General features: G+C 41.8%; 1 protein-coding gene across 1 annotated transcript in view; it reads left to right on the forward strand.

Annotated features, from left to right (window-relative positions):
• RAD51C (RAD51 paralog C) overlaps positions 1 to 14036 on the forward strand; it is a 41359-nt gene extending 27323 nt beyond the window's left edge. Inside the window, exons 6-8 of the mRNA XM_032162846.2 lie at positions 2051 to 2117; positions 5659 to 5719; positions 13961 to 14036. Coding sequence (XP_032018737.1) covers positions 2051 to 2117; positions 5659 to 5719; positions 13961 to 14036 — 204 coding nt within the window. The remainder of the gene's footprint in view (positions 1 to 2050; positions 2118 to 5658; positions 5720 to 13960) is intronic.
• Positions 14037 to 26715: the final 12679 nt, after the last annotated feature.

Here is a 26715-nt window from a genome sequence, read left to right on the forward strand (position 1 = left end):
GCAGGTGGATCACAAGGTCAGGAGATCGAGACCATGGTGAAACCCCGTCTCTACTAAAAACACAAAAAATTAGCCGGGCGTGGTGGCGGGCACCCGTAGTCCCAGCTACTCGGAGAGGCTGAGGCAGGAGAATGGCGTGAACCTGGGAGGTGGAGCTTGCAGTGAGCCGAGATCACGCCACTGCACTCCAGCCTGGGCAACAGAGTGAGACTCCGTCTCAAAAAAAAAAAAAAAAGAACATGGATTCAGGCCAGGCACAGTGACACATGCTTATAATCCCAGCCCTTTGGGAGGCTGAGGTGGGTGGATCACTTGAGGTCAGGAGTTCGAGACCAGGCCGGCCAACATGGTAAAACCCCGTCTTTACTAAAAATGCAAAAATTAGCCAGGCATGGTGGCAGGCACCTGTAATCCTAGCTACTTGGGAGGCTGAGGCGGGAGAATAGCTTGAACCTGGGAGGCGGATATTGCAGTGAGCCGAGATCACGCCATTGCACTCCAGCCTGGGCAACAGAGCAAGACTCAGTCTTTCTTTTTTGAGACAAGGTCTTGCTTGGTCGTCAGGCTGGAGTACGGTGACAGAATCATGGCTCACTGCTTTCTCAACCTCCTGGGCTCAAGCAGTTCTCCTACCTCAGCCTCCTGAGTAGCTGGGACTACAGTTGTGCACCACCATGCCCAGCTAATTTTTTAAAAAGTTTTTTGTAGGTCAGGTACAGTGGCTTATGCCTGTAATCCCAGCACTTTGGGAGGCTGAGGCAGGAGGATCGTGTGAGCCCAGGAGTTCAAGATCAGCCTGGGCAACATAGCAAGACCGTGTCTCTTAAAAAAAAAGTTTTATGAGCTAGATGTGGCAAACACCTCTAGTCCCAGCTGTTCCAGAGGCTGAGGTGGGAGGATCATGTGAGTCTAGGACTTCAAGGACCACCTGGGCAACATAGCAAGACCCCATCTCTAAAGTATGAAAATAAAATATTTTATGATCAGTAGAGTCATATTTTCAGATAACTACATCTTTTTATGGGTGGATTTTTAATTTTTTTTTTTTTTTTTGAGATGGAGTCTTGCTTTGTTGCCCAGGCTGGAGTGCAGTGGTGCTATCTCTGCTCACTGCAGGCTCTGCCCCCGGGTTCCCGCCATTCTCTTCCCTTAGCCTCCCGAGCAGCTGGGACTACAGGCACCCGCCACCACGCCCGGCTAATTTTTTATATTTTTAGTAGAGACAGGGTTTCACCGTGTTAGCCAGGATGGTCTCGATTTCCTGACCTCATGATCCGCTTACCATGTTAGCCAGGATGGTCTCGATCTCCTGACCTCGTGATCTGCCTGTCTCGGCCTCCCAAAGTGCTGGGATTTAAAATTTTTTGTTAGAAGAATTTGTATTACTTAAATGGCTGGCTGTAACAGGTAGATTAATTTTATATTACTAAAATCACAGGCTGGGCGCGGTGGCTCACGCCTATAATACCAGCACTTTGGGAGGCTGAGGCAGGCAGATCACGAGGTCAGGAGATCGCGACCATCCTGACTAACACGGTGAAACCCCGTCTGTACTAAAAAAAATACAAAAAAATTAGCTGGGCATGGTGGTGGGTGCCTGTAGTCCCAGCTACTCGGGAGGCTGAGGCAGGAGAATGGTGTGAACCCAGGAGGTGGAGCTTGCAGTGGGCAGAGATTGCGCCACCGCACTCCATCCTGGGTGACTGAGCGAGACTCTGTCTCAAAAAAAAAAATAATAATAATAAATAAAAATCACAACACTGTTTACTTGATTGTTTATTTATTTATTTAGTGAGACAGAGTTTTGCTCTTTTGTCCAGGCTGGAGTGAAGTGGCGCGATCTTGGCTCACTGCAACCTCTGCCCGCCCCAGGTTCAAATGATTCTCCTGCCTCAGCCTCCCGAGTAGCTGGGATTACAGGTGCATGTCACCATGCCCGGCTAATTTTTGTATTTTTAGTAGAGATGGGGTTTCACAATCTTGGCCAGGCTGGTCTACTTGATAATTTTTAAAGAAACTCACCTAATTCTCTTGCATTTTGTTTTTGTAGGTAATTTTAACCAATCAGATGACAACAAAGATTGATAAAAATCAGGCCTTGCTTGTTCCTGCATTAGGTGGGTAATTAATCAGATAAACATTTTAGTTTATCACAGTTTTTCTTATCTCTTTCATTTGATTCTCATTGAGTACTATAAGCTTCATGAAAGCAGACTGTATTTGTCTTGTTCACTGGTTAATCTTAGCACTAAGCACAGTACCCTTAGATACTGATTGTTCCTTTTAGTTATTTAACATTTATTGAGTAGCCAGACACAGTGTCCCACACCTGTAATCCCAATACCTTGGGAGGCCAAGGCGCATCACTTGAGGCCAGGAGTTCAAGACCAGCCTGGCCTATACGGTGAAACCCCATCTCTACTAAAAATACAAAAAATTATCCGGGCATGGTGGCGCACACTTGTAATCCCACCTACTTGGGAGGCTGGGGAGTGAGAATTGCTTGAACCTGGGAGGCGTAGGCTGCAGTGAGCTGGGATCGTGCCTCTGCACTCCAGCCTGGGGGACAGAGTAAGAGTCTCTCAAAAAATTGCGTATCTACTGTCTGGCAACTATTGTGTCAAAGATTCTTGCCCCCAGGGAGTTCACAGTGTTAGGGAGAAGGAAGGGTGAATCCACTTAAACACAAATCACACTACAGTGAATATCGTGGTTTTGTTAGAATGCAATGCTTCAAGATTTATTTCCACTAAAATCTTAAAAGAATATTCTACCAGAGTTTTGGCCAGGCACGGTGGCTTATGCCTATAATCCCAGCACTTTGGGAGGCTGAGGCGGGTGGATCACCTGAGGTTGGGAGTTGGAGAGCAGCCTGACCAACATGGAGAAACCCCATCTCTACTAAAAATACAAAATTAGATGGGTGCGGTGGCACATTCCTGTAATCCCAGCTACTCGGGAGGCTGAGGCAAGAGAATTGCTTGAACCTCGGAGGCAGAGGTTGCAGTAAGCCATGGTCACGCCATTGCACTCCAGCCTGGGCAACGAGTGAAACTCCATCTCAAAAAAAAAAAAAAAAAAAAAAAGTCTCTGCCCTTGACTAGTTTTCAACTAATGACATAGATCATTCTATAAACAGATAATGTAGTAAAGGTTACAATAGAAAGGTACAGGGTACTGTACAAAGGACGGATTCTAACCTGACCCAGGTGAGCAGGATGAAAAGGAGGAAGGTTGCCGGGCGCGGTGGCTCAAGCCTGTAATCCCAGCACTTTGGGAGGCCGAGGCTGGCGGATCACGAGGTCAGGAGATCGAGACCATCCTGGCTAACACGGTGAAACCCCATCTCTACTAAAAATACAAAAAATTAGCCGGGCGTGGTGGCGGGCGCCTGTAGTCCCAGCTACTCAGAGAGGCTGAGGCAGGAGAATGGCGTGAACCCGGGAGGCGGAGCTTGCAGTGAGCCAAGATCGTGCCACTGCACTCCAGCCTGGGCGACAGAGCAAGACTCCGTCTCAAAAAAAAAAAAAAAAGAGGAAGGTTAGGGAAGGGAGTGTAATAGTCTCTCATGTTTCTTCCAGCTGTTTTTGTCACTTTCTATCACCCACTTAAGCAAGAGCTTCCTAATGTTTGGATCCACTCGGGTAATCAAACAGCCTTTCTCAAACTCATGCCTTCAGCACGCTATGATAAATCAGAAAGCAAATTTATAAATTTAGTGAGAATTACAGTTGTTAAGCAGAATGAAGTTTATGTTTTCTAGTCAGTTTATTTTCTTCCCAGATACCAGAAAGTTGGGAAAGCAGGGGTTCAGAATTGGTAAGCAGAGAAGCAAATAAATGGAAATAGATGCCGTCAGGAATATTATGCTTAAGTTGTGATAATTCTGATGCCCTCCTTGCTTTACTAGCAGAACACCCTTTACCTTGGATATTGCTAGGATATTGTTCAATAGAACGGTCAGTTATGATAGAAGTGTTCTGTGTCTGTGCTCTTCAGTACAGTAGTCCTCGCTACATGTGGCTATTGAGGCATTTAAAATATGGCTAGTGCAGCTGTGGAATGGAATGTTTAATTGAATTTTACTTAAACTTAAATTGCCACATATGGCAAGTGACTGCCCTGTTGTACAGTGCAGCACTGGATAAACATAATTCCTGTGTTCTAGACTCCAGTCCCACCATTAGCTTTCTGTTTTTGACAGTGTTTGCTGGTATGATAGGTCACTGCTCATTTTACATTATTATCAGTTTAGTTTCCTTTATATTTCAGAGGCTCCCTAATCCCTTAAAGAGATTTAAAAATCAGCGTAGACCACTTCTGTGTGAAAATAAGATGGCTGAATTTGCTTTGATTGGAATTAGGAACTGGCCCTCTCTTTGCTAGTTCTGGAATTTGACCAAGATGCACATCAAAATCTCATTCCTACCCTCCTGATTTGCCTCATGCAAACTTTGTTGCTGTGTCTGTTCTTTGGTCTTCTATTGCTGTGTCTCAGCTTTAGATTATATGTCTTGCGTAGAAATGGATCATCAGAATGCAACAGGCAGGAGACTTAGAAGTGCAGATCAGTAGGGTAATGACAAACCCTTTGAACTGAGTGGGACTGAAAAGTAACCTAACATATAACCTATTAGTAATTGTTTGCCATGAAGATTTTCAGTGCTGGACACATAAATTGCTGAGTTCAACTGCCCTCTTTGCCCTCCAAATCTAGCATAAAAGCAATTGGTGATCTCAGGCCAGTTTCACACCTAATATGACTAGTAATAAAAGTCTTGTGTTTCAGGAGCTCAGTTTGTCCAAACCTGAGCCCATCATCTCTACCTCACAAATTATATCCACCTTTTCATTTCCTTGCATTGTGTCTGTGTGATATGATAATACTCCCAAGCACCATTGCTTAAATCTTGAGTTACACTTAATGCTTTTTTTTTTTTGGTCTTTTTTCTTTTTAATGCGAAATAGAATATACAAATGAAAATGTATATTTAGAAGAACAATAATACATGTCCAGGTGCCCATTGTTCAGACTGACAAATGGAACATTACTACCCCCCAGGAGCCTCGTATGCTCTCCCCCCAAGAGGCAACCGCTATCCTGAATTTTGTGTAATTGTCACCTAGCTTTTATAGATTTTACTGTCTGTGTATCCCCAACAGTTGCTTATTTATAGCCTTTGTATAAATATAATTATACTGTATATGACTGACAACTTTGCTCATTATTGTTTTTGGATTCATCCATGTTGTTGTGTGACACTGTAGTTCATTTTGATGACATGAATATGCCACAACTTAATTATATATTCTGTTGATGTCAAAAAAAAAAAAAAAAAAAGAATACCAGAGTTTTTACTTTCTTCTGGAGGTCAGAAATATGTTAGGCTTGATGATATGGAAAATTGACACATATACGGACTCAGACAATAAAGTTTTCTAAAAGCAAATAGAGAATAATGATTTGCAGTATTTCCCGAGATAGGTAAAAACCTTGTAATCTCAGGATATTACTCATTTTCCAGGTTTTTTGAAAGCAAGTATACTTTTCTTATGTTAAATTAATAAAGTAAGATTATATTTGATCAGAGGCATTCTGAGAAATGTATAACCAAGTCAGTAAGGCCATATACAGTTATTAATGTTCTTTACTCTCAGGGGAAAGTTGGGGACATGCTGCTACAATACGGCTAATCTTTCACTGGGACCGAAAGCAAAGGTCAGTATAGAAACAAGTTAATAACTGCGAATATTGGGTTAATTACACTGAATGAACCCTTACAGCTTTCTTAGAGCTAGTCCTGTGGATGAGATATACAATGACCCATGAAGTAACACTTTTGTTGCCTTGTCTGATATCACCTAGAGCAAACATAGAAATGTGTTATTACTGCGTATTTAGCTACATAGGAAATTCTCTGGAATATTTAAATGATGGAGCACATGCACCTGAAATGAGTAGGTGGCCAGGGAATGCCATTTTCTAAGGCTCTTCGAAATAATTTATTAGCCATGTAGAAGGAGGTGAGTACTCTGTGTTCCTGGAAGAGATTGAAAAAAAAGAATAAAATCAGGACAAAAGGAGTGAGGTTAGCTTTAAAATTAATTTATTTGGAACATACGACGGTTTCTCTTAGTTGCTTAGGATATTTCTTGTATGAAATTGTGTCTGTTTTTTTTTTTATTTTGTATTTTGCTGTCCAGCTTTTATTATCCAGTTACTTACCTGCATTTCACAAGTATTGTTCTTTAAAAGTATGGCAGCATGAAATCTTTGTATTTGTTTTTAAAGCTGCTGAGCAAGTGAACAAACCAGCTTTTATTTTCTTGAAAATAGGCCATTGAAAGCTGTGAAGTCTTCTACACTTCTAGAAAATGTCAGATTTATGCTAGCCTCTCTGCTTTGTGATTAATTGGTATAACCTAGAGGTCTTGGTTTGGAAATGCTCTAATAAAGGGAGAAATTAAAATGGCATGGGGGCAAAGATGGAATAAAAGGTCACTTAAATACGTATTGGGCCTAGCCAGTGAAATTGTCTATTTTTTAATCTATATTTCTTTGTTGTTCTACAAACTGAAAAAATCCTGCCTGACCAAGTTAGGTTTTACGGACCTGAAGCTCATAACAGAATCGATTACACTTCTGTATATATCTTTTGCAACTGATCGTGCAGTTTGGGTCTTCTTTAAAAATGGTATTTGCGAAGAGCTCAGGTAACGTTTTTTTTTTCCCCCACAATACATAGTGCTTTACTATTGATTGTCTCCTCCTAATTTAAACAAATTTTTTACTCTAAACCAGTATGACTGGTAAATCATCCCTGTAATTTTTTTTCTATGATCACAATTTAAGATAGTTACCCCTAGTTTTGTAAGTAAGTTGCTGTATACTAGAGTCACAAAAGGAGTTATTTTCTTGGCGCCAAACCTTATTGTAAAGATTTGGCAACAGTTCTCCAGCTGTCTTTTGAACATATTGCTTATACTTTCCCAGTTATAGGTTATTCTGTAAAGCACATTCCATCATTTATTTTTTCATAGGAATTACGCCTGAGCTAGTATACAGTAGTCTTCTTCAGACTATAATTAAATATTCACTAATAAAATGCATTTAAGAAGAAAAATAATGGGAGCAGAGCAAGATATTTCATCATTTTATGAACTCATCAGGAGGAAAATTTGCCTTCTTTGACAAGTTCTAGAAGTTAGCATTGATAAGTTACCCAAGAGATCAGAAAATCATGCTTACCATGAGTTAACCATTGTATGAATTCACCTTCTTACAAATCCTTCCCAAGAAATTAGAAACCAAAGTACATGGCTGGATGCAGTGGCTCACACCTGTAATCCCATCACTTTGGGAGGCTAAGGTAGGTGGATCATGAGGTCAAGAGATCAAGACCATCCTGGCCAACATGGTGAAATCCCGTCTCTACTAAAAATAAAAATTAACTGGGCATGATGGCACATGCCTTTAGTCCCAGCTACTCAGAAGGCTGAGGCAGGAGAATCACTTGAACCCAGGAGGCGGAGGTTGCAGTGAACCAAGATTGTGCCACTGCCCTCCAGCCTGGTTACAGAGTGAGACTCTATCCCCCACCCCAAAAAAAAAAAAGAAAATGATGTACAACACCAGCATTGAATATAGACAGATTGGGGGAAATCTGCTGTTCTATAATATTTTTTCTACATCTCATAAGATCATTTTTTTAATTCTTATTTATTTTTCATACTGTCATTTTAGTGAGTGCTTGCTTGTGCTAGGTATTTTACTAGGCACTTTAAATATAACATTTCAGATAATCTTTTCAATAATTATTTGCAGAACGTATACCTATTATTACTAAAAGAAAACCAAGGCCAAGAAAGGTTAACTGAATAAGTAGTAAATAATAGCTACTATTTATTGAATATTTCTTAACTGTCCTTTATTGTGAAAAACATTGTATGTATATATGTATACATATATACGTGTATGTATATATGTGTATACGTATAGATGTAGATACAGATGTATATATGTGTATACGTATAGATGTATACACATATATATGTGTATGTATATGTGTATACGTATAGATGTATATATGTATATGTATAGATGTATATACATATACACATATATACATCTATACATATATATGTGTGTATGTATATATACGTATGTATATGTGTGTATATATATAATTTCATGTTATTTTCCATGTAAATCTTTGAAATAGTATTACCAGATGAGATCGGGCACATTTGGGGTGGTATGGCTGTAGACTGAAAATAGTATTATCTACATTTTATAGCTAACTTTATAAACCTTTTTTTTTTTTTTTGAGACGGAGTCTTGCTCTGTCACCCAGGCTGGAGTGCAGTGGCACGATCTAGGCTCACTGCAAGCTCTGCCTCCCGGGTTCATGCCATTCTCCTGCCTCAGCCTCCTGAGTAGCTGGGACTACAGGCGCCCGCCACCACGCCCAGCTAATTTTTTGTATTTTTAGTAGAGACGGGGTTTCACCGTGTTAGCCAGGATGGTCTCGATCTTCTGACCTCGTGATCCGCCAGCCTCGGCCTCCCAAAGTGCTGGGATTACAGGCGTGAGCCACTGCACCCGGCCTTATAAACTTTTTTTTTTTTTTTTTTTTGAGAGGGAGTTTCGCTCTTTTTGCCCAGGCTGGGGTGCAATGGCGAGATCTCGGCTCACTTCAACCTCCACCTCCTGGGGTCAAGTGATTCTCTTGTCTCAGCCTGCCGAGTAGCTGGGATTATAGGTGCCTTCCAGCACGTCTTGCTAATTTTGTATTTTTAGTAGAGATGGGATTTCACTATGTTGGCCAGGCTGGTCTTGAACTCCTGACCTCAGGTGACCTGCCCATCTCAGCCTCTCAAAGTGCTGGGATTACAGGCGTGAGCCACCGCACCCGGCCATAGCTGACTTTATAATAGAGTTCATTTCTTTTCTTCTATAATAACTGTTTCTAGAAGGTAACTGTAGTATTGTGTTGATGGCCAGCCAATCTGAATATGTAGCTTATTCCTTTTTTTAGGTAAAATCTTTTTTCTTCAAACTTTTTTTTTTCAGGCTGTGGATATATGATAAATAATGTACATACTTTATGTAATCAAAATAAATTGACCTCATTTAATAGCATTGAAGTAGTTTTGTTCTTTATCATTTGAAACCTGACATCTTTAAGTTGTTAAAGTTGCATGAGCTTGAGCCCAGAAGTTGGGGAACAGCCTGGCCAAAATGGCAAGACACCACCTCTATAGATAAATAAAAAATTAGCCAGGCGTGGTGGTGCGCACCTATAGTTCTAGCTGTTTGGGAGGCCAGAGTTGGGAAAATCACTTGAGCCCAGGAAGTCAGGGTGGCAGTGAGCTATGACTGAGCTATTACACTCCAGGCTGGGCCACAAAATGGGACCCCGTCTCTAAGATATTAAAAAAAAAAAAAAAGTTACATGAGGCCAGGCACGGTGGCTGACGCCTGTAATCCCAGCACTTTGGGAGGCCAAGGCAGGTGGATCACCTGAGGTTGGGAGTTCTAGACCAGCCTGGCCAATATGGGGAAACTCTTTCTCTACTAAAAATACAAAAAAATTAGCCAGGCATGGTGGCGGGCACCTGTAATCCCAGCTACTCAGGAGGCTGAGGTAGGAGAATCGCTTGAACCCAGGAGGCAGAGGTTGCAGTGAGCCAAGATTGCACCACTGCACTCCAGCCTGGGCAGCAGAGTGAGACTCTGTCTCAAAAAAAAAAAAAAAAAGTTGCATGAAATTTTGTATGCTTTATGTTTTTTAAATTTTAGTTTATTTTAAAAGGATGGAAATAGAAATTCGTGTCAGGGAAAAATAGTTATAAAAATGAACATTTTTTCATTTGGAGAGGAAGACTAAAAATCTTTTCTTTTTTTTTTTTTTTTTTTTGAGGCGGGGTCTCACTTTGTTGCCCAGGCTAGAGTGCAGTGGTGCGATCTCAGCTCACTGCAGCCTCAGCCTCCTGGGCTCAAGCAATCCTCCCACCTCAGCCTCCCAAGTGGCTGGGACCACAGGCATGTACCACCACACCCAGCTAATTTTTGTAATTTTTGTAGAGATGGGGTTTTGCCACGTTGCCCAGGCTGGTCTCGAACTCCTAAGCTCAGGCAGTCCACCCACCTCGGCCTGCTAAAGTGCTGAGATTGTAGGCGTGAGCCACAGCACCCGTCCAGAAACTAAAAATCTTGAATAGCCAAGTTTATATTGGGAATTGAACTTAGGTGTACTATCTCATGCCCCAGCCCCTGTCCTTCACCAGTAACACCTGATTTTTACCCTTAGACTAATGATGGAATAATATTCCAACAGTTATTAAAAGAACTACTTTTGTCTATGTCCTTATATTATGTGAGTTTTCCTCCAATTTGCATATTCATGATTATATGAGGCCAAGATTATTCAAAATTACACTACTCTTTGCCAAGACGATCTGGTGGTAGAGTGGAGTAATAAATCAACACCCCCACACAGTGTTTCATATGTGTGCTCAGTTTTAGAGCACAAATTGTGCTTCTGTCTTATTTCTTCCTGACCCAAACTATGTAGTTCAGCCATATGTTAAGCTACATCTCAGCTGGGGCCATGAGCCAAGTGATTCTTTGGTTTAGTTTTCATTTTAAAAGATCTTTAAAGAGACATGATGCATAAAAATGGTATTTTTACCTAGAAATTTGAGGATGATTGTTTTGTTTTGTTTTTGAGATGGAGTTTTGCTCTTGTTGCCCAGGCTGGAGTGCAATGGTGTGATCTCAGCTCACCACAACCTCGGCCTCCCGGGTTCAATCGATTCTTCTGCCTCAGCCTGCCAAGTAGCTGGGATTACAGGCATGCACCACCACGCCTGGCTAATTTTTTGTATTTTTAGTTGAGATGGGGTTTCTCCATGTTGGTCAGGCTGGCCTCAAATTCTCGACCTCAGGTGATCCACCTCGGCCTCCCAAAGGGCTGGGATTACAGGGGTGAGCCACCGCGCCTGGCCTGAGGATGATTTTCAACCTGAATAATTAATGCCCCTTTGACTTTAGGATTCTTTTGTTTTGTTTTATTTTTTGAGATGGAGTCTCACTCTGTCACCCAGGCTGGAGTGTAGTGGCGTCATATCGGCTCCCTGCAACCTCCACCTCCCTGATTCAAGTGATTCTCCTGCCTCAGCCTCCCAAGTAGCTGGGATTATAGGCATGCGCCACCACACTTGGCCAACTTTTGTATTTTTAATAGAGACAGGGTTTCACCATTTTGACCAGGCTGGTCTCAAATGCCTGACCTCAAGTGACCTGCCCATCTCAGCCTCCCAAAGTGCTGGATTATAGACATGAGCCACTGTGCCCGGCCGACTTTAGGATTCTTAATAAGCATGTAAATGCTTCTTAAAAGCTTTTCACTCTTTAATAATTTCCTCAGGATAGATGTACCTTTTTTGGACATACTGTTGATATTTTTCAGAAGGTTAGCTGATTTTTGTCATTCAAAAAATGATTTCCTAATAAGGCAGGTTAAAATACACCTTGCCTCTCTTTCTGTGAATTTTTGCATTAAAGATAGATTATCAACCCTAAGGGATTATAAAAGTTTATAATTCCACTCGACACAGCTATTTTTTTTTTTTTTTTTTTTTGAGACGGAGTCTCGCCCTGTCGCCCAGGCTGGAGTGCAGAGGCACGATCTTGGCTCACTGCAACCTCCACCTCCCCAGTTCAAGCGATTCTCCTACCTCAGCCTCCTCAGTAGCTGGGATTACAGGTGTGTGCCACCACGCCCAGCTAATTTTTTTTTTTTTTTTCGTATCTTCACTAGAGACATGGTTTCACCATGTTGGCCAGGCTGGTCTTGAACTCCTGACCTCATGATCTGCCTGCCTCGGCCTCCCAAAGTGCTGGGATTACAGGCGTGAGCCACCGCGCCCGGCCTCCACATAGCTATTCTTGTATTATATATTACTTAGCAATTATTTTATTTATGTTTAAAGTTGCAATTATGGAGTATACGACATTTTAGATTCTGCTGTATTTTGGTCTCTGTTTTTCTTTTGAATTGTGTCTGAGAAGAGGGGCAATTTCAAAATTAAGAGAGTAACAAATCATAGCCAAAATGTCCTTTTTGAATTGTCTTTGAAAACAAATCATTCTATTTTGTGTAAGTAAATGATCCTTACAACTCTGAGAATCTTATTTTCCTCTAGATTAGAATCTGTATTTTTTAGATCAGTTTTATTACATTGTGCTAAAACATATATATAACATGAAATTTACCATTTTATGTTTATATATAGTTCACTGGCATTAGATACATTCATATCGTGCAGCCATCATCATCCATTTTCAGAACTTTTTCATCTTCCCATACTGAAACTCTGTACCCATTAAATGCTAACTCATTCTTTTTTACCCCCAGCCCCTGACAATCACCATTCTACCTTCTGTCTCTGAATTTCACTCCTCTAGCAACCCCATATAATTGGAATCATATAATATTCGTTCTGATGTGACTGGCTTATTTCACTTAGTATAATGTCTTCAAGGCTCATTTATGTTGTAGCATGTGTCAGAATTTTCTTCCTTAAATCTGCATATTCCATTGTATGTACATACCACATTTTGTTTATTCATCTGTGGATGCACACTTGGGTTGCTTCTACCTTCTGGCTATTGTGAATAAGTTACAGTGTATCAGTTTTAAAGTAATTCTTAAAAGCAGTTTTTTGTTTTTGTTTTTTTTTTGAGATGGAGTTTCACTCTTTTTGCCCAGGCTGGAGTGCAATGGCGCGATCTCGGCTCACTGCAACATCTGCCTCGCAGGTTCAAGCAATTCTCCTGCCTCAGCCTCCCGAGTAGCTGGGATTACAGGCATGCACCACCACACCCAGCTAATTTTGTATTTTTAGTAGAGACGGGGTTTCTCCATGTTGGTCAGGCTGGTCTCGAACTCCCGACCTCAGGTGATCTGCCTGCCTTGGCCTCCCAAAGTGCTGGGATTACAGGCGTGAGCCACCGCACCCAGCCAAAAAGCAGTCTTAAAGGTTTTTGTTTATATTTGTTGCTGTTACAGTACTTGAATATAGTTAATAAGAGCTTAGAATTTTATTTCTCAGCTACTTTTAGCTTTCAGTTTTATATTAATTGTATAAGACATAATAAAATCCCACCTAAGCAGATCTTGTTCTGTCATGACTTATTTTTGGGGACATAATCATTTTATATTATTATTATTTGGTTTTTTTTTTTGTAGAGATGGGGGTCTCACTATGTTGCCGAGGATGGCTTCAAACTCCTGGTCTCAAGTGATCCTCATGCCTTGCCCTCCTAAAGAGCTGGGATTAAAGACATGAGCCACCATGCCTAGGTGCATCATTTTAAAACAATGTCTTCCTAGCTGTTTTATTGGGTGTAATATGAGTAAGTGTTTCTCATTTGTAGTGTAAGAAATTATCATAATTCTTCAGCAATAATTAAAACATGATTACTGCAGAGAGTTTGGAAAATATAAGCAAGCAACCTTTACCTTGTGATAACAACTATTAACTTTTTTATTGTAGTTTTCTTTCAATTTTTTTTAGATGTGTGTATACATACTTATAAATATGGGATAATACAGTATAACTATTATTTAGTATATTATTAATACTTTCCTATCTCATTGAATATTTTCTTCCACCTTTAGTTTTTAGCATAAGTAATATCTCATCATATATAAAATAATTTATTTGAATCAGTCATTGGACTTTTAGGTTGCTTTAAATTTCATATAAACTCTTATATACATACGGGTATTTGAAGGGTATATTTTTAATATTTCTCTCCTTTTTGTGTTCTTAGAGAAAAAAATAGAATTATTAATATAATAAACCCATACATTTAAATTATGAATTTGGTCATCTGAACTTTTAATTAAGTTCATGTGTTTGTATGTATTTATTCTTTTTCTTTAAGCAGGTTGGCAACATTGTACAAGTCACCCAGCCAGAAGGAATCCACAGTACTGTTTCAAATCAAAGTCAGTATTATTTGATTAGAGTGGGATTTTGATATTGATGGGCAGTAATTATCTAAAGAGAGAATTTACAACTTGCTTCTGTTAACTTCTGTAGGCAGCAAGCATATTTGAGGACAGCTTTTGATGCTTAGAACATTGTCCCCAAAATAGTAGTATATACAGAATATTGTAGTCACAAATGGACTGAAATTTATTCTTAAGAACAGAGGAAATACTTATTTTGGGGTAGTGTGTTCCATGCCATATGTAATGTCAGGATATTAAAAATCTTTAAAGTGAAAGTTGTTGAAGATTTCCAGAAAAGAAAAAATACTAACATTACTTATTTTGGTCTGTAGGTATTATAGATCTATTGTAGCCACCAAATATAGCCCACTTTAAGATGTTAATTTTTCTGTGAATTTACATCATAGAACACACATTTTTTGGCTGAAATATGCATATTTATCAATAGTGTTGAGCCAAATATATTTTTGGCATCTCTTATTTTTTTTGAGATGGAGTCTCTCTCTGTCGCCCAGGCTGGAGTGCAGTGATGCAATCTTGGCTCACTGCAGCCTCCGCCCTACTGGTTTAAGCAATTCTCCTGCTTCAGCCTCCCTAGTAGCTGGGATTATAGGCGTGTGCTACCACTCCTGGCTAATTTTTGTGTTTTTAGTAGAGATGGGGTTTCGCCATGTTGGCCAGACTAGTCTCAAACTCCTGACCTCAAGTGATCCGCCCTCCTCAGCCTTCCAAAGTTTTGGGATTACAGGCGTGAGCCACCAAGCCCGGCTTTATCTCATTTTTATAAGGACAAAAACAGAAATAGAGATTCTGAAACTGAATTATCCACTTAGTCTTTGCACTACCCAGGTGTACTTGAAATATCCTAGTTGGGGGAAAAAAAAAGAGAGAAATATCCTAGTTGGAAAACTTTAGAGTACTTAATTATGAAAATAAATGTCCTAAGACTTAGGACATTACCTTTTACTTCTTCTAACAAAGCTATCGTAAAGTTTGTTAGGATTGACCTTTAGAGAACATTTTTATAATGCAATGTTATTTCTGTGTGTGTGTATGCAAGGGTATAAATAAGTATATATAAAATACTCTTAATATAGCCTGGGCTTAGGCACGTATCCATGAGGTTAAACTCTTCATTGACAGTGGTTGATAAATTTCTATCTCAAGAACTTTCTTTTTTTTTTTTTTTTTTCGAGATGAAGTCTCGCTCTTTCGCCCAGGCTAGAGTGCAGTGGCACCATCTCGGCTCACTGCAACCTCCGCCTCCCAGGTTCAAGCGATTCTCCTGCCTCAGCCTCCAGAGTAGCTGGGACTAGAGGTGTGTGCCACCACGCCTAGCTAATTTTTATATTTTTGGTAGAGATGGGGGGTCACCATGATGGCCAGGCTGGTCTTGAACTCCTGACCTCGTGATCTGCCCACCTCAGCCTCCCAAAGTGCTGGGATTACAGGTGTGAGCCACTACGCCTGGCCCTAGAATAAAGTAGCTTTCTTATTAGTTACTTAAAAATATTTCTAAGATCAGTCTTCAAATGTTCTTAAAGCATATTTGTATATATATTTTTTATCTTTCAGCCTCAGGGATTTAGAGATACTGTTGTTACTTCTGCATGTTCATTGCAAACAGAAGGTTCCTTGAGCACCCGGAAACGGTCACGAGACCCAGAGGAAGAATTATAACCCAGAAACAAATCTCAAAGTGTACAAATTTATTGATGTTGTGAAATCAATGTGTACAAGTGGACTTGTTACTTTAGAGTATAAATAAACACTATGGCATGAATGAATCCAGATTATATGAAGTGAATGGGAAAAATACCTAAATATGATTCTGTGAAAGTTTTTCTAAAGCAGTATTCTGCAATTATATTTTACCCTGTTTTCATTTTCAGTAACATTCAGTAGAGATGATGATTATATTTCACAAATGTGGAAAGCTGATCTCATGTGGCCAGTCTGAATTTACCATTCAGACTGTTTTCACCCCTTTCCCAGTTGCCTATAAAATCTTAGGAAGAAACATATCATATTCTTATCATATTCTTTTTTTTTTTTTGGAGATGGAGTCTCGCTGTCTAGTCCAGGCTGGAGTGCAATGGTGCGACCTCTGCTCACTACAGCCTCTGCCTCCCAGGTTCAAGTGATTCACCCGCCTCAGCCTCCCAAGTAGCTGGGGTTACAGGCACCCGCCATCATGCCTGGCTAATTTTTTGTATTTTTGTAGAGATGGAGTTTTACCATGTTGGCCAAGCTGGTCTTGAACTCCTGACCTCAGGTGATCTGCCTGCCCCTGCCTCCCAAAGTGCTGGGATTACAGCCGTGAGCCACTGTGCCCAGCCATGTTCTTTTTAAATGTAAGTTTGATAATTCTTTAAAATGACCTGCTTTTATAATTATAAAAGAGAAGCCAGCACCATGAGTCAGCATATTACTCTGTTCCGTTTTATAGGTAAGATACAAATTTTAGGTGACCAAACTGATTTTAGTGACCTCAATCCTAAAATCTAAGCCATTTGTTTAGCTTTTAATGACATTTTAGAATGTTAAAGGGAGGACTTTGGAGCTGTTACCTCATCTAGAGATTGTTTGGAACATATATCTTCCAGAATAGGTTGATAAGCTCACAATCATTTATTGCTACATTTTTGTTTTTGTTTTGAGACAAGGTCTCACTTTATCACCCAGCCTGGAGTGCAGTGGCATGATCACAGCTCACTGCATACTCGACCTCCCGGGCTCAAGCAATCCTCTCACTTCAGCCTTCTGAGTAGCTGGGACTACAGGGCGACACTACCATGCCCTGCTAATTTTTGGATTTTTTTGTAGAGACAAGGTCTCACTATGTTGCCCAGGCTGGTCTCAAACTCCTGGGCTCAAGCGATCCTCTTGCCTTGTCCTCCCAAAGTGCTGGGATTACAGATGTGAGCCACCATACCTGGCCTCATTTCTTTTTTTTTTTTTTTTTTTGAGACGGAGTCTCGCTCTGTCGCCCAGGCTGGAGTGCAGTGACGCAATCTCAGCTCACTGCAAGCTCTGCCTCCCGGGTTCAAGCCATTCTCCTGCCTCAGCCTCTCCGAGTAGCTGGGACTACAGGCGCCCGCCACCACGCCCGGCTAATTTTTTTGTATTTTTAGTAGAGACGGGGTTTCACTGTGGTCTCGATCTCCTGACCTCGTGATCCGCCCACCTCGGCCTCCCAAAGTGCTGGGATTACAAGTGTGAGCCCCCGCGCCTGGCCCTCATTTCTGTATTTTGAAACACGGTATGATCCGTTCTAGAATTCTAGTTGTTAATGTTGACATTTTTCTTTGAATAATCTTAACTTTGCTTAAATAAATTAAAGATTTCAATTTGATGGTTTCAAAATCACCTAAAAATATTTTCACACGTGGCTCTTAATACTTTTCAACTTACAAAATTTACTTTGGTTTCCTGTGGGGGAAAAAATTAATTAATTTTGGGACAGAATCTCGCTCTGTCACCCAGACTGCAGTGCAGTGGCACAATCTCGGCTCACCGCAACCTCCGCTTCCAGGGTTGAAGCGATTCTTGTGCCTCAGCCTCCCAAGTAGCTGGGATTATAGGCATGCACCACCATGCCACGCTAATAGTTTGTATTTTTAGTAGAGACAGGTTTCTCTATGCTGGCCAGGGTGGTGGCAAACTCCTGGGGCTCAAGTGACCCGCCCACCTCTGCCTCCCAAAGTGCTGGAATTACAGATGTGAGCCTGCGCGCCCAGCCATATTTATATATTTATTTTTAAACTATTATTTTAGGTTCAGGGGTACTTGTGAAGGTTTGTTACATAGGTAAACTCATGTCACAGGGGTTTATTGTACAGATTATTTCATCACCCAGGAATTAAACTCTACCCAATAGTTACCTTTTCTACTTCTTCCTCTCACCTTCCACCCTTAGGTAGTAGACCCCAGTGTGTGTCTGTTTTGTTTTTTTTTTGTTTGTTTTTTTGAAATGGAATCTTGCTCTGTCACCCAGGTTGGAGTGCAGTGGCAGAATCTTGGCTCACTGCAACCTCCACCTCCTGGGTTCAAGCGATTATCCCACCTCAGCCTCCAGAGTAGCCGGGATTATAGGTGCACGCCACCACACCCAGCTAATTTTTTATATTTTTAGTAGAGATGGGGTTTCATCACGTTGTCCAGGCTGGTCTCGAACTCCTGACCTCGTGATCCACCCTCCTTGGCCTCCTAAAGTGCTGGGATTACAGGCATGACACATCGTGCCTGGCCTGTTTTTTCTTTTGTGTTCATAAGTTCTCATCATTTAGCTCCCACTTATGGGTGGGAGACATGCGGTACTTGGTTTTCTGTTCTTGCATTAGTTTGCCGAGAATAATAGCCTCTAGCTCCATCCGTGTTCCTGCAAAAGACATCTTGTTCTTTTTTATGACTGCAAAATTATTTAAATAATTGAATATTAAATATTGTAGCAGCAATATTTTCCAAATTTTAATGATAGGTGTTATTTCCTATCCCAGACTGAACAGTAAATTTATAAAATTACTTCAGTGTAATTATTATTTTCTGCAATTGATTATATAGAATAGCCATCATTTACCAGGACTTGAGAGTGAAAGCAGGCACTGCTAACAATTATGCCAGTACAGAGGCTATAAGCCAAGACTAACTTCAAATCACTTCTCTAACATAGAATAACTAATTGTGACTATCTTTTGTGGACCTCAAAGCATATTTTATTATAATTGATGCCATCATTTTAACAAATACCCATCATTTTATATTGTCTTCTCAAATCATAAAATCCAGAGTAGGAGGGTGTTATAAGTGATAAATATCAGTGTTACCAAGCATCAGATGAGATAGATAAAATAATGTAGGATCTCTCTTTTTTTTTTTTTTTTTTTTGAGACAGGGTCTTACTGTGTCACCCAGACTGCAGTGCAGTGGCACGATCACTGCTCACTGCAATCTTGACCTCCCAGGCTCAAGTGATGATCTTTCCACTTCAGACTCCTTAGTAGCTGGAAGTACAGGCATGCGCCACCACGCCCAGCTAATTTATTTTTATTTTGTAGAGACAGGGTCTCACGATATTGCCCGGGCTGGTCTCAAACTCTTGGGCTCAAGTGATCCTCCTGCCTCAACCTTCCAGAGTGCTGGGATTACAGATGTGAGCCATTTGGCCTGGCCTCCAGAATCTCTTTTTATAAAGTATCATAACACTGTACTTTATTTTTTTTATTTATTTATTTTGAGACAGTCTTGCTCTGTTGCCCAGGCTGGAGTGCAGTGGTGCAGTCTCAACTCACTGCAGCCTCCACCTCTGGGGTTCACACAATCCTCATGCCACAGCCTCCTGAGTTGCTGGGACTACAGGCATTCACAACCATGCCCAGCTTTTTTTTTTTTTTTTTTTTTTTTTGAGATGGAGTTTCGCTCTTTTTGCTCTGTCACCTGGTCCAGAGTGCAGTGGCACCATCTCGGCTCACTGAAACCTCCGCCTCCTGGGTTCAGGTGATTCTCCTGCCTCAGCCTCCTGAGTAGCTGGAACTACAGGCACATGCCACCACGCCCGGCTAATTTTTCTATTTGTAGTACAGACGGGGTTTCACCATGTTGGCCAGGCTGTTCTCGAATTCCTGATCTCACATGATCCGCCCACCTTGGCCTCCCAAAGTGCTGGAATTACAGGCATGAGCTACTGTGCTGAGGACCGTTAGCATTTTTTGTTACTTGGTTTTAACTGAGGGTATGATAGTACACCTATGTCCCACACTTTATATAGGCTTGCCACCTAATGCTACGCCAGTAAATTGGTTAAAGTCTCACCTTCTGCAAACCAATGATTGCATCCAGGTTTCATCTTGTGGTTAGTTTGGCAAATCAGCTCAGAAGTATTTTTTCTTGGGAAAAATAAATTGTATTTTTAGCTTCAATTTTCGGGATATGCAACTTAAACCATATTTATATAGTACTTTATTATTTGTGAAATGCTTTGGTCGGGCGCAGTGACTCACTCCTGTAATCTCAGCACTTTGGGAGGCCGAGGTGGGTGGATCACCTGAGGTCAGGAGTTCAGCACCAGCCTAGTCAATATAATGAAACCCCGTCTCTACTAAAACGACAAAAATTAGCTGGGCGTGGTGGCACATGCCTGTAGTCCCAGCTACTCGGGAGGCTGAGGCAGGAGAATCTCTTTTTTTTTTTTTTTTGAGACGGAGTCTCGCTCTGTTGCCCAGGCTGGAGTGCAGTGGCGCAATCTCGGCTCACTGCAAGCTCCGCCTTCTGGGTTCATGCCATTCTCCTGCCTCAGGCTCTCCGAGTAGCTGAGACTACAGGCGCCCGCCACCATGCCCAGCTAATTTTTTGTATTTTTAGTAGAGACGGGGTTTCACCGTGGTCTCGATCTCCTGACCTCGTGATCCACAAAGTGCTGGGATTACAAGCGTGAGCCACCACGCCCGGCCATGGAGAATCTCTTCAACCTGGGAGGCAGAGGTTGCAGTGAGCTGAGATCAGGCCACTGAACTCCAGTCTGGGTGACAGAGCGAGACTCCATCTCAAAAAAAAAAACAAAACACTTACACATCATTTTATTTGATCCTTCTAGGAGCTCTGTAAAGTGGATGTGATAGGCTAGCCTGTCTGCTTTTCATCTTTCCTTCCTTCCATCCATCCAGTGCCTAACACACATTTAACCACTTGTTGAAATAATATTTCAAATAAGATATAGAATAAATTCTGTGTTTTTTTCTTTTTTCTGGTTTTTTTTTTTTTTTTTTTTTTGGTGACCCTGACGTGATATGAACAAATTCTGTTTTTCAAATGGTCAGATGAAAATACTATTTGGTCATGACTAGGATGGTGTTTATAAGCCTGTTTGATTACAAATATAAAATTAGTAGTTTCTTGGTTTTATCTTTACTTTTTTAATATGGTAAAATAGCTATACATAAAATTTACCATTTTAACCATTTATAAATATACATTTAAATGGCAATAATTACATTCACAATGTTGTGCAGTCATCACCACTAATTTCTAAAACTTCGTCACCCCAGACAAAAACTCCCCATTCTACACTCTCCCCAGCTCTTGATAATCTTTAATCTACTTTCTGTTTCTCTGAATTTGCCCACTGTAAATATATGTGAAATTATACTATATATGTATATATATGTGTGTGTATGTATATATATGTGTGTGTCTATATGTGTGTGTGTGTGTGTATATGTGTATATATATATATATATATATATATATATATATGGTTTTTTTTTTCTGGAGACAGAGTTTCACTCTTGTTGCCCAGGCTGGAGTGCAATGGCGCCATCTCGGCTCACTGCAACCTCCACCTCCCAGGTTCAAATGATTCTCCTGCCTCAGCCTCCCGAGTAGCTGGGATTACAGGCATGTGCCACCACGCCTGGCTAATTTTTTTTGTATTTTTGGTAGAGACAGGGTTTCTCCATGTTAATCAGGCTGGTGTTCAACTCCCAACCTCAGGTGATCCACCCGCCTCAGCCTCCCAAAGTGCTAGGATTACAGGCGTAAGCCACCATGCCCAGCCCACAATATTTTTATTTATTTAAGCCAGGGTGTTGCTATGTTATACAGGCCTTGAACTCCTGCACTCAAGGCCTCCTCCCTCTTCAGCCACCCAAGTTGCTTGGTCTACAGGTCCATGGCACCATGTCCGACTAATACTGTTCTTTTTATGTCTCAATTATTTCACTTAGCATAATGCTGGTTTTCTTTTTTTGTTTTTTGGGGTTTTTCTTTTCCTTTTTCTTTTTTTTTATTTTTTTATTTTTGAGGCAGGGTCTTGCTCTGTCTCCCAGGCTGGAGTGCAATGGTGTGATATTGGCTCACTGCAACCTCTGCCTCCTGGGCTCAAGCGATTCTCCTGCCTCAGCCACCTGCGTAGCTGGGTCTACAGGTGCAGGCCACCAACCCAGCTAATTTTTGTACCTTTTGTACAGACGGGGTTTCCCATGTTGCCTAGGCTGGTCTTGAACTCCTAAATTCAGTTGATCTGCCTGCTTCAGCTTACCAAAGTGCTGGGATTATAGGCATAAGCCACCATACCTGGCCTTAGCATAATGTTTTTAAGATTTATCCATATTGTAGCATATATAAGAACTTCATTTCTTTTTCTTGCTAAATAATATTCCATTGCATGTATATATCACGGTAGTCCCCCTTTAACCAAGGGGGATACACTCTAAGACCCCCCAGTGGATACTTGAAACCAAAGATAGTACCACACCTCTATATATATGATGCGTGAATTTTTTTATTCGCAATTTCATGGGTAGAAGACTCGTGGTTTTTTTTGTTCATTTGTTTGTTTTTTTGAGACGGAGTCTTGCTCTGTCGCCCAGGCTGGAGTGCAGTGGCGCAATCTCAGCTCACTGCAAGTTCCGCCTCCCGGGTTCACACCATTCTCCTGCCTCAGTCTCCTGAGTAGCTGGGACTACAGGCGCCCGCCACCACGCCCGGCTAATTTTTTGTATTTTTAGTAGAGATGGGGTTTTACCATGTTAGCCAGGATGGTCTCGATCTCCCGACCTCATGATCCACCCGCCTTGACCTCCCAAAGTGCTGGGATTACAGGAGTGAGCCACCACGCCCAGCCAAGACTCGTTTTTTTTTGTTTTTGTTTTTTGAGATGGAGTTTCACTCTCTCTCTCACCCAGGTTGGAGTGCAGTGGCGTGATCTTGGCTCACTGCGACCTCCACCTCCCGGGTTCAAGCGATTCTCCTGCCTCAGCCTCCCAAGTAGCTGGGATTACAGGTGTGTGCAACCACACCCAGATCATTTTTGTATTTTTAGTAGAGACATGGTTTCACCATGTTGGCCAGGCTGGTCTTGAACTCCTGACCTCAGGTGATTCACTTGCCTCAGTCTCCCAAAGTGCCGGGATTACAGGCGTGAGCCACTGCACCCGGCCAGAAGACTCGTTCTTACCATAGCTCTTAGCAATGTTGGCGTAACTTTTTTTTCTTATTAAATCTACAATTTTCACCTTTTCACTAAAAAGAAGAAATTTATGGCTTCTCTTTAGCATATCCTAATCGCCAGCATCACTACTCTTGCAATTTGGCACCATTATTAAGTAAAATAAGGCCTATTTAAACTGAAACACTGCCATACCGACAGCTGACAGTTGATCTGATAACCAAACCAGCTATTAAGTGACTAACGGAGCAGGTAGCATATACAGAGGGATGATTCATGTTCCAGGCAGGACAAAGCAGGATAGTGCAAGATTTCATCATGCTACTCAGAATATTGCACAATTTACAACTTAAGAATTGTTTATTTCTGGAATTCTCCATTGAATATTTTTAGACATCAGTTGACCTCAGGTAATTGAAACCATGGAAAGTGAAATCATGGGTAAGGAGAGACTACTACTGTACGTTTTGTTTATCCATTCATCTGTTAATGCACATGTCCCCAACCCCCAGGGCACGGACTGATGCTGGTCTGTGGCCTATTAGAAACTGGGCTGCAGAGCAGGAGGTGAGTTTTAGGGGAGAGAGCAAAGCTTCATCAGTATTTATAGCCGCCCTTCATTGCTCAAGCTCTGCCTCCTGTTATATTAGCAGTGGCATTAGATTCTCATAGCCCGAACTCTATCGTGAACTGCGCATACAAGGAATCTAGGTTGCATGCTCCTTATGATAATCTAATGCCTGATGATCTGTGACTGTCTCCCATCACCCCAAGATGTGTCCATCTGGTTGCAGGAAAACAAGTTCAGGGCTCCCACTGATTGTTGTGTAATTATTTCATTATATATTACAATGTAATAATAGAAATAAAGTCCACAATGAATGTAATGTGCTTGAATCATCCCAAAAGCATCCCCCCTGCCCCTGGTCCATGGAAAAATTATCTTCCATGAAACCAGTCCCTGATGCCAAAAACGTTGGGGACCGTTGTGTTAATGGACATTTGGTGGACATTTAGATTGGTTTTGTTTTGTTTTGTTTTTGAGACAGAGTTTTGCTCTTTTGCCCAGGCTGGAGTGCAGTGGTGCGATCTTGGCTCACTGCAACGTCCGCCTCCCTGGTTCAAGCAATTCTCCTGCCTCACCCTCCTGAGTAGCTGGGATTACAGGCGCCCACCACCATGCCCAGCTAATTTTTTTTTTTTTTTTTTTTTTTTTGAGACGGAGTCTCGCTCTGTCGCCCAGGCTGGGGTGCAGTGGCGCGATCTCGGCTCACTGCAAGCTCGGCCTCCCGGGTTCACGCCATTCTCCTGCCTCAGCCTCTCCGAGTAGCTGGGACTACAGGCGCCCGCCACCGCGCCCGGCTAATTTGTTTATATTTTTAGTAGAGACGGGGTTTCACGGTGGTCTCGATCTCCTGACCTCATGATCCGCCCGCCTCGGCCTCCCAAAGTGCTGGGATTACAAGCGTGAGCCACTGCGCCCGGCCAGCCCAGCTAATTTTTGTATTTTTAGTACAGATGGGGTTTCACCATGTTGGCCAGGCTGGTCTCGAACTCCTGACGTTGTGATCCGCCCTCCTTGGCCTCCCAAAGTGCTGGGATTACAGGCGTGAACCACCAGGCCCGGCCTTGTTTGTGTTTTTTGACACAGGGTCTTGCTCTGCCACCCAGGCTGGAGTGCAGTGGCACAACCGTGGCTCATTGCAGCCTCCCAGGCTCAGGCAATCCTCCCACCTCAGCTTCCCAAGTAGTTGGGACTATAGGCACATGCCACCATATCCGGCTAATTTTTGTATTCTTTGTAGAGATGGGGTTCCGTCATGTTGCCTAGGTTGGTATGGAACTCCTGGGCTCAAGCGATGCCTGGGCCTCCCAAAGTGCTGGGATTACAGACATGAGCCACCAGGCTGGAGTGCAATAGTGTGATCCTTGCTCACTGCAACCTTCAATTCTTGGGCTCAAGCCCTCCTCCCACAGTAGCCTCCCAAATGCACATCACCACACCTGTTTTTTTGTTTTGTTTTGTTTTTGAGACAGAGTCTCGGTCTGTCGCCCAGGCTGGAGTACAGTGGCACAATCTTGAGTCACTGCAACCTCCACTTCCCAGGTTAAAGCAATTCTCCTGCCTCAGCCTCCAGAGTAGCTGGGACTACAGGTGCCCGCCATCATGCCCAGCTAATTTTTGTATTTTAAGTAGAGACGGGGTTTCAGCAGGCTGGTCCTGAACTCCTGACCTCAGGTGATCTGGTGATCTGCCCACCTCGGCCTCCTAAAGTGCTAGGATTACAGGTGTGAGCCACTGTTCCCCGCCCACCCCCTTTTTTTTTTTGGAGACAGAGTCTTACTCTGTCACCCAGGCTGGAGTGCAGTGGCTCGATCTTGGCTCACTGCAACCTCTACCTCTCGGGCTCAAGTGGTTCTCATGCCTCAGCCTCCCGTGTAGCTAGGATTACAGGCGCACGCCACCACACCCAGCTATTTTTTGTATTTTTAGTAGAGATGGGGTTTCACCATATTGGCCAGGCTGATCTTGAACTCCTGACCTCAAGTGATCCCCCACCTTGGCCTCCCAAAGTGCTGGGATTACGAGCCACTGCCCCTGGCTCGTATATTAGCTATTCTTATTTTTCTCTCTACAGTATTTTACTTTTATTGTTGATAACCTTCTTACTAAACTGTTTGCAACTAGTGATAAAATTACGGTATAATGTGGTAGAAAGAACATGGGATTAGAGTTGGAAGATGTGCATTTTAGTTGCATGTGAGACATTATCAAGCCATGTCAGTTTTGGCACCTTTATTTTCTCATATCTTTACCTTATTTCTCAAAGAAGGTAAGATTAAATGATTGCGAAATTCATTGGTCTAAATTTTAGGGGTTTTGCTTTTGTAGAGGCAATATTAAATATTCACTTTAAATGAACAATACTGGAAACATGGAAAGGAGTGACATTTATATACTTTTATTTTCAAAATCAACAATATTAGGGATCCCAATACAATACATTGCATTTCAGTTTTGAGACTAATGTTGAAACGTCATATTGCTTTAAAAAATAAAACAACAACATTGAGTTGCAGAAGAGAGGCTGGCTGTTCATAATATGTATTTTTAGTTAACGTCAATGCCTAAATTTACTGTTTCTGTTAAAATTTACAGAACATTTTGCTCCCTCAAAACTGATTTTGGCATAAAATATGTTGACAAGATTTTATGTATTTTTGACCTCAGCATATTCCTTTGCTTGTTTTCAGGTTTTTTGTACCATTGATATCTGATGATGTCCTTTTATGTTTCAACTATCCATTTGACTCCCATTATGTGTAGTTAAGATGTAAGTTTTTAGCTACCGTGACTCTGAGAGTGATTTTTTGTGTAGTTTATTTTATGATGATTTAAAAGTTGGGCTTACTTCAGAAGGGCTTGTGAAATTACAGAAATTATGTCCTACTCACTTTGAAAATAAAAAATTAACACAAGAGAAAAGACAAAAGCACCTTCCTTCCTTCTCCCTTCCCTTCCCTTCCCTTCCCCTCCCTTCCCCTCCCCTCCTCCCCTCCCTTCCCCTTTCCCTTCCCCTTTGCCTTCCCCTTCCCTTCCCCTTCCCTTCCCCTTCCCCTTCCCTTCCCCCTTCCCTTCCCCTTTCCCTTCCCTTCCCCTTTCCCTTCCCTTTTCCCTTCCCCTTTCCCTTCCCCTTTCCCTTCCCCTTTCCCTTCCCCTTCCCTTCCCCTTTCCCTTCCCCT

Source organism: Hylobates moloch, unplaced genomic scaffold (assembly GCF_009828535.3).
Source record: "Hylobates moloch isolate HMO894 unplaced genomic scaffold, HMol_V3 SCAFFOLD_10, whole genome shotgun sequence".
Taxonomy (NCBI): domain Eukaryota; kingdom Metazoa; phylum Chordata; class Mammalia; order Primates; family Hylobatidae; genus Hylobates; species Hylobates moloch.